The sequence below is a fragment of the Pan paniscus genome, chromosome 1, assembly GCF_029289425.2.
Source record: "Pan paniscus chromosome 1, NHGRI_mPanPan1-v2.0_pri, whole genome shotgun sequence".
Taxonomy (NCBI): Eukaryota; Metazoa; Chordata; class Mammalia; order Primates; family Hominidae; genus Pan; species Pan paniscus.
In genome coordinates, this window is record NC_073249.2 from 141852375 (window position 1) to 141869554 (window position 17180).

General features: G+C 40.1%; 1 protein-coding gene across 2 annotated transcripts in view; it reads right to left on the minus strand.

The window, feature by feature from the left end:
- The window catches only part of DNAI3 (dynein axonemal intermediate chain 3), a 74464-nt gene that overhangs the window by 52268 nt on the left and 5016 nt on the right, over positions 1–17180 (minus strand). For both annotated transcript variants that reach the window (XM_003805290.5, XM_063600036.1), the window contains exons 2-5: positions 11142–11219; positions 10052–10090; positions 1712–1893; positions 723–827 (exon numbers count right to left, since the gene is read on the minus strand). In XM_003805290.5, the coding sequence (XP_003805338.3) occupies positions 723–827; positions 1712–1893; positions 10052–10090; positions 11142–11205 (390 nt within the window). In that variant the 5' untranslated portion in view covers positions 11206–11219. The remainder of the gene's footprint in view (positions 1–722; positions 828–1711; positions 1894–10051; positions 10091–11141; positions 11220–17180) is intronic.

Below are 17180 nucleotides of genomic sequence, written 5' to 3' on the forward strand. Positions count from 1 at the left end.
ACAATTTAAACAAACCTCCCAAATTGCTTCCTTCAATTTGACCAAACAGGAATGGAAGATTGGAAAGAGAGTCTCATACATCTGTTACCTTTCTTACCTACCTTGAACAAAGGGCTTTACCTATATGAATCCTCATGAAAGCCCTGGAAATGTGCAATAATGGTGCCACCATTTTACCAATGAGAGGCTCAGTAACTTACTCAAAGTTGTGGAGATGGCAAGAAGAGAACAAGGAAAGCGGTACTCCAGATTCACTGTTTCCTCTCTCACGAGGTCAACGAAGGGCAAATCTGCTACCCTGAGATACTTGATTTAGTTCATCCCCCATTTACTGCTTACTTATTCTAGGTGCCAGAACCTGATCTGGGTCCCAAAGAAACAGAGCTGAACAAGAATAATCATCACTATGTATAGGGATCCCCCCAGAGGTACCGCTTCTGCTTCCTTCTGCTAATCAGCAAATTGCCCAGCCTGGGCAACATATGAGACCTCATCTCCACAAAAAATAAACAAAATTAGCTTGACGTGGTGGTGCACGCCTGTAGTCTCAGCTACTTGGGGGGCTGAGGTGGGAGGATCACTTGGGCCTGGGAGATTGACGTTGCAGTGACCATGATCGTGCCACTGCACTCTAGCCTGGGTGACAGAGCAAGAGCCTATCTCAAAAACAACCACAACCACAACAAAAACAAACAAATTACAAGGGCTTGGGGTTTGCTCACATTTAAATAGTTTTCTTTGCCCTCTTCAGTTGCAATAAGATAAAAGTTAAGTCCATATTTGAAGTCTTTGTCATAAACAAGCAGAAGCTCATTTCCAGGATATTCCTACAAGAATATAATTGAGATAGGAAGTTAATGTTCAATGGTCATTCAGTTTATTTTGATGCCAACACAAAATTCACATTTCGCTAATCAACCAATTATAGAAGATAACCATTGTGCTAATCTATGGCTGATAACACCAAATTGCAAAATTATTTTATTAACTTTAAAAAGCTCTTAAAAACATAATGCATCCAGGGAAATATACATGCACTTTTACTTCTAACAGGAAAAAAGAAGCAGTTTTTGTTTGGTATTGTGCTCTGTAGCATGCATAGAGATAAATCAGAACCAAAATTATGAATTAAACAATTAAAGCAGAAAATAAGGATAGATTCATATTCTAGTTAAAACTGGGCAAAGGCGGAGCACGGTGGCTCATGCCTGCAATCCCAGCATTTTGGAAGGCCAAGGCGGGAAGATCACTTGAGCTCAGGAGTTTGAGACCAGCCTGAGCAACATGGCAAAACCCTGTCTCTATAAAAACAAAAATCAGTTGGGCATGCCTGTGCCTGTGGTCCCAGTTACTCAGGAGGCTGAAACGGGAGGATTGCTTGAACCTGGGAGGCGGAGGTTGCAGTGCGCCATGATTGCGTCTCTAGCCTGGGAGACAGGAGTGAAACCCTGCCTCAAAAAACAAAACAAAACAAAACAAAAACTGGGCAAGGATGAGCTTTTCTGGGTGTGGGATTAGATAACAAGTCATTGATGGAACTTTGCTTTTCACAGAGGATCATCAAACAGGATTCCCAAGGAGGGGTGGGCAAGCTAGCACTTGCCCAAAGCAATGGGGCCAGATTTGAACCAACAACCTCTCCAACTTTTGTTATTATCTACCAGGAACTTCTTGAGGTAGGACTGAAAATAAATAGGGATATTGTGCTTACCTGGACAATTTTTTTGACTGGGTGGAAATCAGATACTGCAGCTCTGTTGCGCAGGTCCTCAAAAATGTCTTCTTTTTTGATAAGCTTATAAGGTTGTTCATCTGTGACATCTTCATCTATTCGGCAGTTAAATATTTCTTGGGTCTTGGTGGTTAATACTAAAGGATAAATTTCTGGATGACCTAGGAAAGACAAAGTGGAATTTGGACATTAAATATGACCACCTAAAATATTAGCATTAGAAAACATGCAATCGCTTGGTTTTAATAATTATCTTGGTTAAATTTTAAGACTTTAAAATTATTATTCCTGTATTTAAAGTAAATATATCCATTATTTTTTAAATGCCAAAAACATTTTTAAAAAAGAAGAAAATAACAATGGCCCATAATACTACCTCTCAAGAAGAAAAACCTCTATTAATATTTTGTTTCATTTTCTTCTAGTCATTCCATATATACCTCATATGAACTTCTAAATACTGCTTTTAATATTTACCATTATGTCACAAGTATTTTACAATGACACTAAGTATCTGTCTAAAACATAATTTTAGATGAATTGAATTCTATAGCATAATTTTAAACCATTCTCGTATTGGTAAGCATTCTAATTTCTTTTCTTGCTTGTTTCCAATTATTGTAAATAATCCTACAAACAAATATCTAGTTATAAATTTTTATTGCATTTCAAATTATTTTCTTGGGATAGATTTAAAAAGTGAAATTATTGGTTGGAAGGTATGACCACTTGTTTAGGCTTTCAGCCTGTATTACTTTTCTAAAACACCCCAACCTCACCCTCTCCCCTGCTGCTCTCTCTTACCAGGTGACTGGATTTTTATTTCACAGAGAAAACAGGGTCTGAATAGCACAGAATCCTGCCAGGTCCTGCAGCCCTGCCCACCTGCTAATCAAAACGGGCACCACCTTTCTGCCCTTATGCACTCAGAGGACCTGCCCTCCTCAGCCACCAGCATCCATTCAACTATTCCTTTCCTTTCAGCTTTTCTTTCTTCCATGCTGCTTTCCCTCAGCATGCAGATTTGCTCAATGGTCTCTCATTTTAAAGAAACCTTCCCTTAAAGCTGGGCGCGGTGGCTGACACCTGCTCGAGGCAGGCGGATCACGAGGTCAGGAGATCGAGACCATCCTGGCTAACACAGTGAAACCCCATCTCTACTAAAAATACAAAAAATTAGCCAGGCATGGTGGCACGCGCCTGTAGTCCCAGCTACTCGGGAGGCTGAGGCAGGAGAATGGTGTTAACCTGGGAGGTGGAGGTTGCAGTGAGCAGAGATCACACCACTGCACCCCAGCCTGGACAACAGAGGGAGACTCTGTCTCAAAAAAAAAAAAAAAAAAAAGAAAGAAAAAGAAAAAGAAAAGAAAGAAAAGAAAAGAAACCTTCCCTTGAGCCTATATAGGGATCTCTGCTCTTTAGGGCTTCTCTTTTTCACAGTCAAGCTTACTGTTACTCAATTCCTCACATTTTTCAAATAGTGGCTTCTCAGTTGGTTGTATTAATAAACCCTTGGACACAGGAAAGTGGGTAGGGAATCCCTTTCCTCCCATCTGGCTGCCAGTCCCAGTATTGCTCTCAGGAGAGAGGAGAGGTTCAAGAGGCTTCCATCCCTGGTCTTCCCATCCCTTCTTTGCGCCTCAGGCCAGTCCTCAGCAGCAGCATGCCCCGGGAGGGTGGACGCTAGAGGACAAAGGAGAATTTTGCCTGCTGCCCTCCCCTCTCTCAAGCCTTCTTCCTGTTTTTTTTATCCTTCATATCACTATTATCAGCCACAACAGTCTCAGCTCTGCATCTGTCCCCAGGACTCTCTCCCCAACTCCCAGGGTCCACTCCCATCTCCTCCAGCACCCACGCCCCTGGATGTCAGGCCATCCTCCCTCCAACTGCTCAATAGATGTGCCAGCAAGGGGGAAAGTGTATGTGGCCTCTCATGTTGGAATTTTGAGCTTATTTTCCAATAGAAATATTTTCCCCCACCCCAGGGGCTCTATGATACAATAATTCAGGTAATTTGGAGGTTTTAAATAACTGTATGCATAACACTGATTATATGCAGAAGCATATTTCAAACTGCAGTCAGTTGGCATAACATTGGGAATTCAAGTTGTTCATGAGCGAAGGACAAATTATACACTTTTATCTCCCTCAAAAGAGTAACCATAACACCTGGCACTTCTAAGATGCTCAATAAGTAACTGTTGACTTGATTCAAATCAAGTACTCCTCTGCAAACAGACTGCATTTGTAGTGTTGAATGGGTAACAAAAGTTCTGTAGTTTTGTCTGAGAAAACCACTAGGTGGGACTGTGAGACTCACACTGTGCTAGTGCCGAAAAGAAGGCAGCTGTCCCTAATAAAGAGAGGCATTCAGAAGACCAGAAAGCTTTTTATCATCCTTGACACTGGAAAGACAGCACCAAAGATTGTTTTCTATGTTATCTGCCCCTACTAAACACACACTTCGAATTCTACTGGCTTGATATTTTTCACACACAAAAAATGATCCTTTCACACTAATTGGACTTTTTCAAGGCAACTCTAATTAGGATCTAACATTCCTTTATCTAGAAGTCAGTAAAACTAGTGGACTGTTTCTGCTTCGAGTTGGCAAACAGTGATAACTGCAGATAACTGGCAGCCAACAGATCACACAAAACTGCTATAGTCCAGTACCATCACGCTCCATTGCCATGAGAACTAAACTAACCAGGGCAAGGCCTGATGCTTCTGGCCACCCCAAAGGGTCACCAGCCAAATACTGTAAAACAACTGCTATTGGGTAGGCTTTGAGGCACACACTGAGAACAGCACCATAGGCTACAGCAATGAGGCCACTGTGATCAGCAATGAGATGGGCTCCCTGGAGCCTCCAGCAGAGTGGGAGGCTGGTTGCTCCAAGGAGTGTGAAACAAGTGTTGGTGCAGAGGAGGAGGCCTTCAGGGCCTTCTGAAGCTGACTGAAGTCAGGAGTGCCAATCACAAGGACAATGTCTGCGAGGGCACTTCCATGGTGCACCTACTGCTCCAGGCACAGTTTTAAGCACTTTATGTGTATTATTAACTCATTTAGTCTTCACAACAACATTCAGAGGTGGTTACTATATTTGTCTCCATTTTTTAGCTGAGAAAACTGAGGACCACAGAGTTCAATAACATGTCCAAGGTCAGCCTCTGGAAGTTGAAAGTGGTGGTACTGGGATCAAAACCAAGATCCCTGAACTCTACTATGCTATGCTTTCTCTCTAATGAGTGGACACAGAAGATCCATGGAGAGGGTCCTGCTTCTCTACACATAGACAAGGAGGGAACAGAGATGACGTTCCATAGGATCCAGTGAATGGCAGTTATTCACCTAGCAGGAACCAAAGGCAGACTCAAGCTCTACACAATTCATGCCTCAGAATCTTACTATGTGCACACAATAGAAGGCTATGCAATATAAATCATAGGTTACACATATATTATCCTACATAATGAGCGTTGTTTAAAACAACTCTCATACATTTCAATTATACATTCTTTTTTTTTTTAACATTTTGGTTGCTATCTAGTTTTTTAAAAACAGCTTTGCTGAGTTATAATTGACAAACGATAAACTGCATACAATATGTACAAGTTGATAAATATATGTACATACCCCATGAAGCCATTACCACAATCAAGATAAAGTACATACCCATAAGACCCAAATGTTTCCTCCTGCCCCTGCCTTCCAATACACCTCCTTCATCCCTAAGTAACCCCAAGTAACCACTAAGCTGTTTTCTTGTCACTATAGATTAGTTTGCTTTTTTCTGGAATATTTATAAATGTACTCTTTTTGTTTATCTTCTTAGCATAACTATTTTGAGATTCATTCATATTGTTGAATGTAGCAATGGTTCATTCCATTGCTGGCAAGTATTCCATAAAAGAAAAAAATCTTTAAGATTTTAAAAAAGAAAATCTTAAGAAAGCTTTAAGATTTCTTGGGATTTTGGCTGTGGGTGTCATATCTGGGAAATCTTTGCCAACTCCAAGGTCACAAAGATTTTCTCCTGTTTTCTTCTAGAAGTTTTAGAATATTTGGTTTTACCTTTAGGTCTATGATTCCTTTTGAGTTAATTTTTGTGTATGGTGTGAGGTATGGATTGAGTTCACTTTCTTACTTACAGCTATCTAACTGTTCCAGCATCATTTGTTGAAAAGACTATCCCTTCTCCACTGAATTATCTTTGCATCTTTGATGAAAATCAATTGACCATGCACATGTGGTCTATTTTTGGACTCTATTCTCATGCATTGATCTACTTATCTGTCTTTATAGTATCTTTTTATAGTAAAAAGAGTTAACATGAACCTACTTTGTGACAGCCCTATGTAAGGAAATGTGCATGTACTACTAATTTAATTTCCACATCAATCTTATGAGGTAGATAGTCTATCTTGCTTTTCAGATGAAGAAGCAGAGGCTCAGGAAGGTGAAGTCATCTGTGGCCACACAGTCACTAAATGACTTTAAGTCATAAGTTTATGACTTAAACCAGGTCTGTCTAATTCCAAAGCCTGTGCTATTAACCACTTCTGGCAAACAGAATAATGTCCCCCTAATATGTTCATGTCCTAATTCCTGAAACTTGTTAATGTGGTTTTGCTGTGTCCCCACCCAAATCTCATCTTGAATAACTCCTATGTGTAGTGGGAGGTAATTGAATCATGGGGGCAGGTCTTTCCCGTGCTGTTCTCATGATAGTGAATAAGTCTGATGAGACCTGATGGTTTTATAAAGGGAAGTTTTCCTACACACGCTCTCTTGCCTGCTGCCGTGTAAGATGTGACTTTGCTCCTCATTCACCTTCCACTGTGATTGTGAAGCCTCCCCAGCCATGTAGAACTGTGAGTCAATTAAACCTCTTTTTTCAAATAAATTATCCAGTCTCAGGTATGTCTTTATTAGAAGCATGTGAACAGACTAATACACTTCTGTATTGTTACCTTACATAAGAAAAGGGATTTGTGGATATAATTATGTTACGGATCTCTACTTTTTGTTGTTTTTGTTTTTATGTTCTTTTTATTTATTTATTTATTTTTCATTTTTTAAAACATTTATCCCAGATACTGAAGGTTAAGGATTTTGAGGTGGGGAGATGACTGGGCCTTTGACATTGGCCCAGTGTAATCCCAAGGGGCCTTATAAGACGGTGACAGGAGGATCAAAGTCAAGGAAGGAGATGTGACAAGGGAAACAGAGGTCATAGAGAATGATTCAAAGATGCTATGCTGCTGGCTGTGAAGAGGAAGGAAGGGGCCAGGAGTCAATAAATACAGTGGCCTCTAGAAGCTGAAAAAGGCAAGGAAACATATTCACCTCTCAGGGCCTCCAGAGATAATCAGCCCTGCTGATACCTTGACATTAGCCTGGTGAAAGTAATTTCGGACTCCTGATTTCCAGAACTGTTAAATGATACATTTATATTGTTTAAGCCACTAAGTTTGTGGCAATTTGTTACAGCAGCAATAGGCAACTCATATACCACTAACTCGTATTATAATTTGGGTAAATTATTTAACATTCGGGAGTCACAGCACCTTCATGTCTGTAATGGCCTTGATAATGCCTACTTTATAGAGCTAAGGCAATAAGAAGAGTGGGCCTGGCAGAAAGTCATTGCTCCACAAATATTAGCTATGTGTAAAAATTATATTTATTCTCCAGAAACCTCTGGGCATCGCCTTGTTAGGCCCTTAGGACTGACAGTTTTTTAGTTAGCCTATTGATACCTTGGCTCCTTGTTAGAAAAAGGGATCTCAGTTTCTTGGAGCGTGACAGCCATCAGCCCTGATTAACAGTTGGCAAGGTCAGGGCCCACCATGAGGAAGTCAGAGGGGTCCTGATGCTACCTGAGGGGAGTCTGGGGGTAGAGAGAGGCTTGAGGAGAGGGGGATGCTAACTCAAAACCTACACTTGTCTCACCATAATGTTCTGAGGTTGGTTTTTTCTTTCCCTTAAGCAAACATATTCCTATTTTTCAGTTCATTTACTTTCAATGAATACATCTCAAACTGTGCCCCTTTATCAGGTTCATAGATTTTCTTACCAGTCAATTCATTTAGTTAAGAAATATTTACTGAGCACCCACTATGTGAAAAGCATGGTGCTAGTGCCAGGGTATCCAATCTAGACAGAGAGACAGATAATAAACAATGAAGTACACTCATAGATACAAATTGTGGGCTGGGCATGGTAGCTCACACCTGTAATCTCAGCACTTTGGGAGGCCAAGGCAAGAGGATCCCTTGAGCCCAGGAGTTCAAGACAGCCTGGGCAACATAACGAGAACCCATCTCTACAAAAAAAAAAGAAAATAAATAGAAAAAACAAAAATAAGTAAATACAAATTGTGATAAGTGCTATTTGGGAGAAAACAGGATGAGAGATGGAACTAAGAAGGGTAGCTGTGGTGGTCTATTTAGATAGGAGCAAGAGGGAACACAACTCATTCACTCATTTATTTATTCAGTAATGAGTTATAGTGCTGTTTGCCATGATTTGGCCATGAGTTCAGTGTTAAGGAATCAACAATATACATTAAATAAGGAGCCTTTAAACAGAAATACACATAAAACAAGGTTATGTATTGACTAGTTAATGAAAATGTGAACAGAAGCTCACAGGAACCTAACCCTGTGTTTCCCCTAGGAGCAATAGTCCAGTATTGGCTAATTTAGTATTCAAAGGGACTGTATAGAATACACGAACGAGAATTGACTGTACTTTAACTTCAGGATTTTAAGTGCTATGAAAGCAATTAAACAAGGTAATAGGTGACACAGAGGTCAAGGAAAGTCTCTTGAGGAAGTGAGATGGTAGTCTAGATCTCAACGATAAGAAAGAGAAAGTTGCATAAAGGGAAGATCTATCTATGCATCAGGGACAGCAAAAGCAATGGCCCTGAGGCTGGAATAAATTTGGAACATTCTGTGCTAAGCAAGGCTGATGGGCTGTAGGTTGGCGAAGAGGAGGAGGAAATAAGGTCAGGACCACTTGAGCACAGGAGCCAGGACCACTGCAAGTTGTGCCCAATGGCAAAGAAAGACTATGGGGGAGTTTAAGCAAGAAAGAGGAGTTTAAGCATGGTTGGGCTGCTGTGCGCCAAATGGACAGAAGGAGGCTGAGTGGAAGCAGTGATATCAAATAGGAGCCTTGGGAACTAACCGATGTGAGGAGTGCGGAGGTTTGGACTAAGGTTGCAGGTGGGAAGATAATATGAAGCAGATGGGTTTGAGATATATTTTAAAACAGGTGGAATTCACATAAGTTGGGGTGGTTTGAAAGGGGTAGGGAGGTGTGGAGGGAGAGAAAGAAAGAAATTAAAGATGACTCCCAGGTTTCACTAACTCAATAAATATTTATTGGGCAGCATATCCTGCTGCAGGCACTGTGCTGGGTGCTGATAACAGAGCCACTTACATTAGCTGACATTCTCCCACTTTCTCCCCACCTCCACACTCCACACCTCTGCCCCCTCTACTGCCCTGGCCCAGGTCACCACCATCTTTCCCCTGGATTGTTGGAAAAACTTCCTAACTAGTCTCTCTGCTTCAGTCCTTGCTCCTGCAATTTGCTACACAGTAGCCAGGATGACCTGACCCTTTAAAAACATGTCAGATGGAGTCACCCTTTGCTTAAATACTACCAATATTTCCTCATTCCATACGATTAAAAGACAAAATCTTTACAGTGGCCTACAGGGCTTTTAGGTCTTCCTCCTTGCCCCCTTCATTGTCTCCTTTCTGTTTCTAAAAGTGAAGCGTGTCATCTAAGTCAACTCTAAGAGAGAGGTTCCCCCTCCATCCCACCAAAAGAAGTCTTGTTGTAAGATTATTTAGCCTTTACATGTAGGAACAACATTAGTTTAGTTGTCTAAGTTCTAGTTATTTGCTTAAAAACCAGCCTCTTTCCTTGAAATAGTGGCATCTTAGCATGAAGTACAGATAAATATTACCTATGAGCAAAAGTTTGAAAAAATACTTATCTGATAAAAGTCATAAGTTGCAGGCTTATAACACTTTATAGTTATAAAAGGCCTTTCAATAATCATATAATGCATTTTTAACTAACTGCTTGGTTGAAGTTTATTTCTCAGTTTGAAATTCTCTACTCTTATTTTTTCTTTAAAAAATTTTTCATTTTATATTCTAAATGGAATGGTATCATTTTAGCCCATGTACATTTTGATTGATCACTTCAGTTTGTAGTATTCCTGCTTGCTTATTGCATTATTAAAATATTATAAAACTGAGGACGTAAGTTGTAAATTATATTTCCACTTACCCATGCTCTCCATATTTACTGGTTCCATGTCTTCACTAGCTAGAATATAATAAAAGGAAGTCAAATTTACATTTTTGAATCAAATACATCTCAATTTATTATAATCTTTTATTTCTTCTTTTTTTTTTTTTTTTTTTTTTTGAGACGGAGTCTTGCTCTGTCGCCCAGGCTGGAGGGCAGTGGCGCTATCTCAGCTCACTGCAAGCACCACATCCTGGGTTCACGCCATTCTCCTGCCTCAGCCTCCCGAGTAGCTGGGACTACAGGCGCCCGCCACCACACCCGGCTAATTTTTTGTATTTTTAGTAGAGACGGTGTTTCACCGTGTCAGCCAGGATGGTCTCCATCTCCTGACCTTGTGATCCGTCCACCTTGGCCTCCCAAAGTGCTGGGATTACAGGCGTGAGCCACTGTGCCCGGCCAATCTTTTTTTTCTTTTTCTTTTTTTTTTTTTGAGATGGAGTCTCAGTCTGTTGCCCAGGCTGGAGTGCAGTGGCGCGATCTCTGCTCATTGCAACCTCCGCCTCCCGGGTTCAAGTGATTCTCCTGCCTCAGCCTCCTGAGTAGCTGGGATTACAGGCGCGTGCCACCACGCCCAGCTAATTTGTGTATTTTTAGTAGAGACGGGGTTTCACCATGTTGGTCAGGCTGGTCTCGAACTCCTGACCTCGTGATCCAACCGCCTCGGCCTCCCAAAGTGCTGGGATTACAGGCGTGAACCACCGCGCCCAGCCAGTTTACTATAATCCTTACCAAACCTCAAAACACAAAATATAAGTGCAAATATACAATGAAGACTTAAACTATCTTGTGAATAATTAAACAGAGAAAATCTGAATAATTGTCTTTCATACTGTTATCTCTTAGTGACATGTTTACTACAGCATTCATTATATAGCATCTAATTGGTATCATAATGAAATTAGTCAAAAGTAAGAATGAATCTCCATATATCTTATTCCTCATACATTTGACTTTATGTCACAGAAATATTTTATTTCATTTGATATGTAAAACCATAATCATTTTGCTGCTAATATATATACAAATACTCCACAAAAAATCCCATTCAAAGAAGAAATATTCCTACCAGCTAATACTGGTTTTGGTCTTTTTTTGCCACGTGATGACTTTTTCTTTTGTTTTGGAGCCATGGTTCTGACTTGGGCTGCATAAAGAGATGATATTATTAGTAAATTGTTACAATTTGCAAACAACTTACAATTTCAAATACTAAACATTATCATTTAATAAACATAAGAATATGTTTTCTAAGTTTTACCCTGGGCTAAATCAACCTGTATCTTCATAGAACGGGTGTTCTGTGACAAAGGCTTATTGCAACAACAATCTTACTGATGAGATCTTACTGTTCTGGTGGAGCCATTTAGCTGAAGCGCACCGTGGTGACCTGCCAGAACAAAGTCTCAGCCATAGGTCCTGCCATGGAAGCACGACAGAGGACTTGGCTTCCCCGCCTCTCACTGAAGTTCCCATCCCAGGTAGCTGCTCTGTGCTGCCTTTTGCTGGGCTTCCCAACAGGTAGCCCAGCTACAAAGACAAGATAGGCCACTGGGAGTGACAGGCCCACAGTGTGCATATGCGTATATAATTTTTAAATTAACGTAATTGAGCTCATACTTTTATCTCAGCATGTGAACACAAAACCACTAAGGCCTTATTTGGCCTATCAGAGAGAATGCCTCTAAAAGTTTTCCATGGAACTGCTTATCAATTTTGACAGGACAGAACACTGGCCAAGGTCATCACCATGACATCAAATCCTTGTCATCTCCGCCATGCTCACCTTTGTCCCATTCTGTTTAAATGGTTAGGAGTGTGACTGCAGGAGCCTGGCCAGCAGAGTTTTTAAACAGGCTCTACTTCTTCCAGCTGAGTGACCTTGGGCAAATTACTTACCTTCTCTAAGTCTCAGTTTATTCATCTATTTAATGGGGATAATAATAAAATCTACCCCACAAGGTGATTGTGAAGACTTAATGAAATAAAGTGTCATCAATCAACTCAATCATCTCTGACTGGTTTGCGTCACTTTAACAAATCAACACAGACTATTATTTCATAGCCCATGGTCAAAATATCACAAGTTTTATTTTATTCCTAGATGCTGGATCACAAAATCTTGTCCAAAGTGTGGATGTGAGTGTGTCTGTGTTCCTGTGTAAACATCTTCCCTTTAGATTTTCTCATATGAATTTTTTTAAATGATAAAAATAATAGCTCACATTTGTGAAGTGCTTACTATGTGCCAAGCACAGTTCCAAGTACTTTACTTGTGTTTTTAATTTAATCTTAACCACATTAAAACATTTTTATTGACATATAATAGTTGTGCATATTTGGGGGTACATGTGATACTTTGATACATATATACAATGTATAATGGTCAAATCGGCATAACTGGGATTATCCATCATCTGAAACATTTTTCTTTGTGTTGGGAACATTACAATTCTTCTAGCATTTTGAAATATGCAATGGATTATGGTTAACTATAATTTTCCTACTGTACTATTGAATACTAGATAACCACATTTTATTATTACTATTATCTTCATCTCCATTTTATAATGAGAAAACGAGGCCCCAAGAGGTTCAGGTGACTCTCCTGAAGGGACACAGAGCGCAATAGACAGTGGTGTCAGGCTGTGAGCCCAAGCAGCCTGGCTCCAATAGCCACATTCTTAACCTCTGTACTAGATGATCCCTTGGATTTCAATGATAACTGCTGTGTTTCATTGCAAATGAAACTATTTTAAATCATTGACTTTACCTAGGAAGGCAGGAATTTTTTTTTTTTTTGAGACAGAGTTTCACTCTGTTGCCCAGGCTGGAGTGCATTGGCGCGGTCTCAGCTCACCGCAACCTCTGCCTCCCAGGTTCAAGCGATTCTCCTGCCTCAGCCTCCCAAGTAGCTGGGACTACAGGTGCACGCCAGCACGCCCGGCTAATTTTTGTATTTTTAGTAGAGACGGGGTTTCACCATATTGGCCAGGCTGGTCTCGAACTCCTGACCTGGTGATCCACCCGCCTCGGCCTCCCAAAGTGCTGGGATTACAGGCATGAGCCACCGCGCCCAGCTAAAAAGCAGGATTTTATTATCTAATCAATATTTTATGATTCTGACAATTTCTATTTTTAAGATATTCTGCAATGAATGGATCTGACTCAACTCTTTAGACTGTCAAATGTCCTCCATATCACTTCCCAGTCTTAGCATAATTTCAAATCTTTCATCTATTCCTTTTTTTCAGAAGATTCCTTATCAATATACCCCTTCTCCATATGCTATCCCAGCTGCATTTTAGTTTGATGTAAAATACTTGAAAAACTTTCTTTTTTTCCCCAAGACAGAGTCTTGCTCTGTTGCCCAGGCTGGAGTATGTGGCGCGCTCGTGGCTGTAATCCCAGCATTTTGGGAGGCCGAGGTGGGTGGATCGCGAGGTCAGGAGTTCGAGATCAACCTGGCCAACATGGTGAAAAACTCTTCACACCACTTAGCCTCACCCCACGCACACACCATCACCACCACCACTATTTATTCCACATATATATATTGAGTGACTATGCTGCACCAGATGCTATCCTAGGTGTTAGGGATACAGCAGTGAACAAAATAGGCAAAACCCCTTGTGCAAGCTCACATTCTAGGGGAAGACAGAACAAATAAACAAATAAAGGAGGAAAATATAATTAGTATTTTAAGTGGTGAGAACTACTAAGGAGAAAAATAAGGTAAGAAAAGGAACTGGACATTGGAACAAAGACCTGAAAAAGGAGAAAGCAAGAAACACAGATATCTGGGAGAGGAAGAGTATTTTCAGGTGGAGGGAACAGTATGTTTAAAGGTTCTGGGGCAGGATCATGCCTGGCATATTTAAGAAAACAGCAAGAAGGTCATGATGGCTGGAGCAGAGTCAGGGAAAGACTATAGGCAAAGCTGGTCAGAAAGGTGACAGGGATATATTAGTCAGCTTTGCTGCAGTAACAAATGACCCCTACATCTCAGTGACATACGGTAACAAACATTTATTTCTTCTCATGCTATGCACTGTGGTGTGGATGAGCTGCTGCAAGTCTTCTTATTCTGGGATCCAGGCTGAAGAAGCAGGCCTTATTTCACACATACCACTTTCACAGCAGAGAAAAAAGCAAGAGAGCTAACGGAACTACATAATGCTTCCTAACTTTCTCCTTGGCACTGACATATTGTGCCTCCCGTTCACATTCTATTGGCCTAAGCAAGTAAGTCAATCCTGATAATGGGGGAGGGATTCTCTGCCTGATTGGCAGAAGGTGGGAATGTATGATCCTCTTACAGGTACGGGAGGTAGTGGCTGGGAATGATATAATTGGAAACAGCTATATAATATACCACAAGGGGGGCTAGGTCGTGTATTAGGACCTTGGCTTTCACTCTGAATGAGGTGGAGAGCTATTGGATGGTTTTGAGCTGAGAAGTTACTTTACTCCATCTGTCCCACAGTTTAAGGATCAATATGACTGCTGTGTTGAGAGAAGACTGCAGCAAGGAAAAGGCTGAAGCAGGAAATCCAGTTGCGAGACATTTAAAAATCCATGGGAGAGATGAGGGTGCTTAGATCAGGCAGGTGAAAGTGATATGGGAAAAGTGACTGGATTCTGGGTATTTTTGTTAAGTAGACCCAATAAGATTCACTGGTGACTTGAACATATCGCTTATGAGAAGGATAACATCAATGAATTTTGCCTAAGAAATTGAAAGCATGGAGTTGCTATTTATTGAGATGGAGATCCCATGGAAACAGCAGATTTGAAAGAGAAGTTCAGGAGTTCAACTGAAGGTATATGAAGTTAGACTGCAAACTAGACTATAAACTCTGTGAGCATGGGGATTGTATTTTCTTTCCAATTTTTGTAATCCCTGTAACTAGCACAGTGAACATACTAAAAAAAAAAAAAAGTTAGATTAATAACTCCTTGGTCCTCCTTCCCTTCTGCCATGCTTAGCCTATGAATTTCCAGTCTAAACAAAAAGCTTCTACCTAATGGTCTGTGGAATACTCTATATGCATGCTGTATTAGTTTTCTCTTAATGCTGTAACAAATTACCACAAATTTTGTGACTTAAAACTACACAAATCTATTATCTTACAGCTTTGTAGTTCAGATATCTGACACAGGTCTCACTGGGCTTAAACCAGAGTCAGTGGGGCTGCATTCCTTTCTTTCCAGAGCCTCTAAGAGAGAATCTGCTTTCTTGCCTTTTCCAATCTCTAGAGCCCACCAGCACTTCTTGGTTTGTGGCCCCCAACCTCCAACTTCAAAGTCAGAAGGGAGAGTTAAGTCTCACATAGCATACTCTAACCTCTTCTTTGTCTTTCACTTTTAAGGACCCTTGTGACTACACTGGGCCTACCTAGATAATCCAGGATAATCTCCCTATGTTAAGTTCCGCTGATCTTAATTTCATCTGTGACTTTACTTCTTTGCCATATATGGTAACATATCCACAGGTTCCAGGAATTAAGAAGTGCTGCCGTAGAATTAAACTTGAATACAGGTATCAGTTTACAATCATCCCCCAAATAATCAAAGTAAACAAGTGTCCTGTTCTTTTCAAACGCTGCTATTAAATGCTCTGTAGATAATTTGAGTTTCCAGTTTTCAGGGAAAAACAAAGTCAAATTTTTGGCAATAAATTAGGCACCAAAATTGGAATGTGCATTAATGCAAGCTGCCTTACCTGAACAGCTCATTTACTACTTTCACAAATGTTAATTGACTTCTGTCTAAATTACTGACTAGTGACTAAGGGCAGAGTGACTAGTGACCAGGTACTAGTGACCAGGTTGTTCTAAAGGCTTTTAGGGGTCTTAATTCTTCTTCACTAAAAAGCATAATATCTACATTTCTAGGCACCATCGATAGAAACATTTATAAGCTGAAGAGAGCCTGGTGAATATAGTCTAAACTGAAAGGAAAATGATTACTTTGGGAGTAGCCACCTTATATTGTATTTCAGTTTCAGGCAAAATTTTGCAGTTTATTTTAGTAATTATAAATAATGAAAATCCTACCAACATTATGTCTAGAAAATAAATAACTTTTAATTGGGGGTATCGAAACCAAATGAATAATACACTTTTTATAACTTCAATAAACGCATTTATTCAAGGTTTATTTTTTATGTAGATCTTTCTTTTTAAAAACAAATCCCCAACAAAGATATTACTTTCAAATTATAGCAGGGCTTACTGAAGTTTTTTTCATAAAATTAATTGAATATTTCATAAATGTGTTATATTTAACAAACTTTTTTCTATTAAGTTGCATATTAAAAGCTTATGAAAAAATTTTCAATATCCAATCCTACTTTAGTCTAAGTTTACTTTGAAATATGCATAACATTTTTTCTGTTCCCAGCTGAAATCAATTTGTAATTATTAAGGGTAGCAGAAGAGGCCAGGTGCAGTGGCTCATGCCTGTAATCCCAAAACTTTGGGAGGCCGAGGCGGGTGGATCATGAGGTCAGGAGATCAAGACCATCCTGGCTAACACAGTGAGACCCCCGTCTCTATTAAAAATACAAAAAAATTATCCAGGCGTGGTGGCAGGTGCCTGTAGTCTCAGCTACTCGGGAGGCTGAGACAGGAGAATGGCGTGAACTCAGGAGGCAGACGGAGCTTGCAGTGAGCTGAGGTCATGCCACTGCACTCCAGCCTGGGCAACAGAGCGAGACTCCATCTCAAAAAAAAAAAAAAGAGTAGCAGAAGAGATAATTCATCTACTCCTAAAATCAATGTTGTGCCTAACCCAGTGGCTTGTGTTTTGACTGGTTTTCAAACCAGTAGAGCTGAGTGGATTTCAAAATAGAAATTTTGGAAGGTAACACTTAGAAATGTTTAAGCATTTTTATTAAAAATATTCTTGATATTAAAACTACTTATTTTCTTTGTAAATTAATTTACCCATTTCAGAACACCTTTTGCCATCAATGCACAAAGGTCACATTTTCTAGATTCTATGTTAACAGCAAGAGACATTAGAGGTTGACAAAAGTGTGTATTGGGTAAGTCCCCTGCATAACAGATCAAAACCTGTGATGGTGCACCACTTGATTATGAGG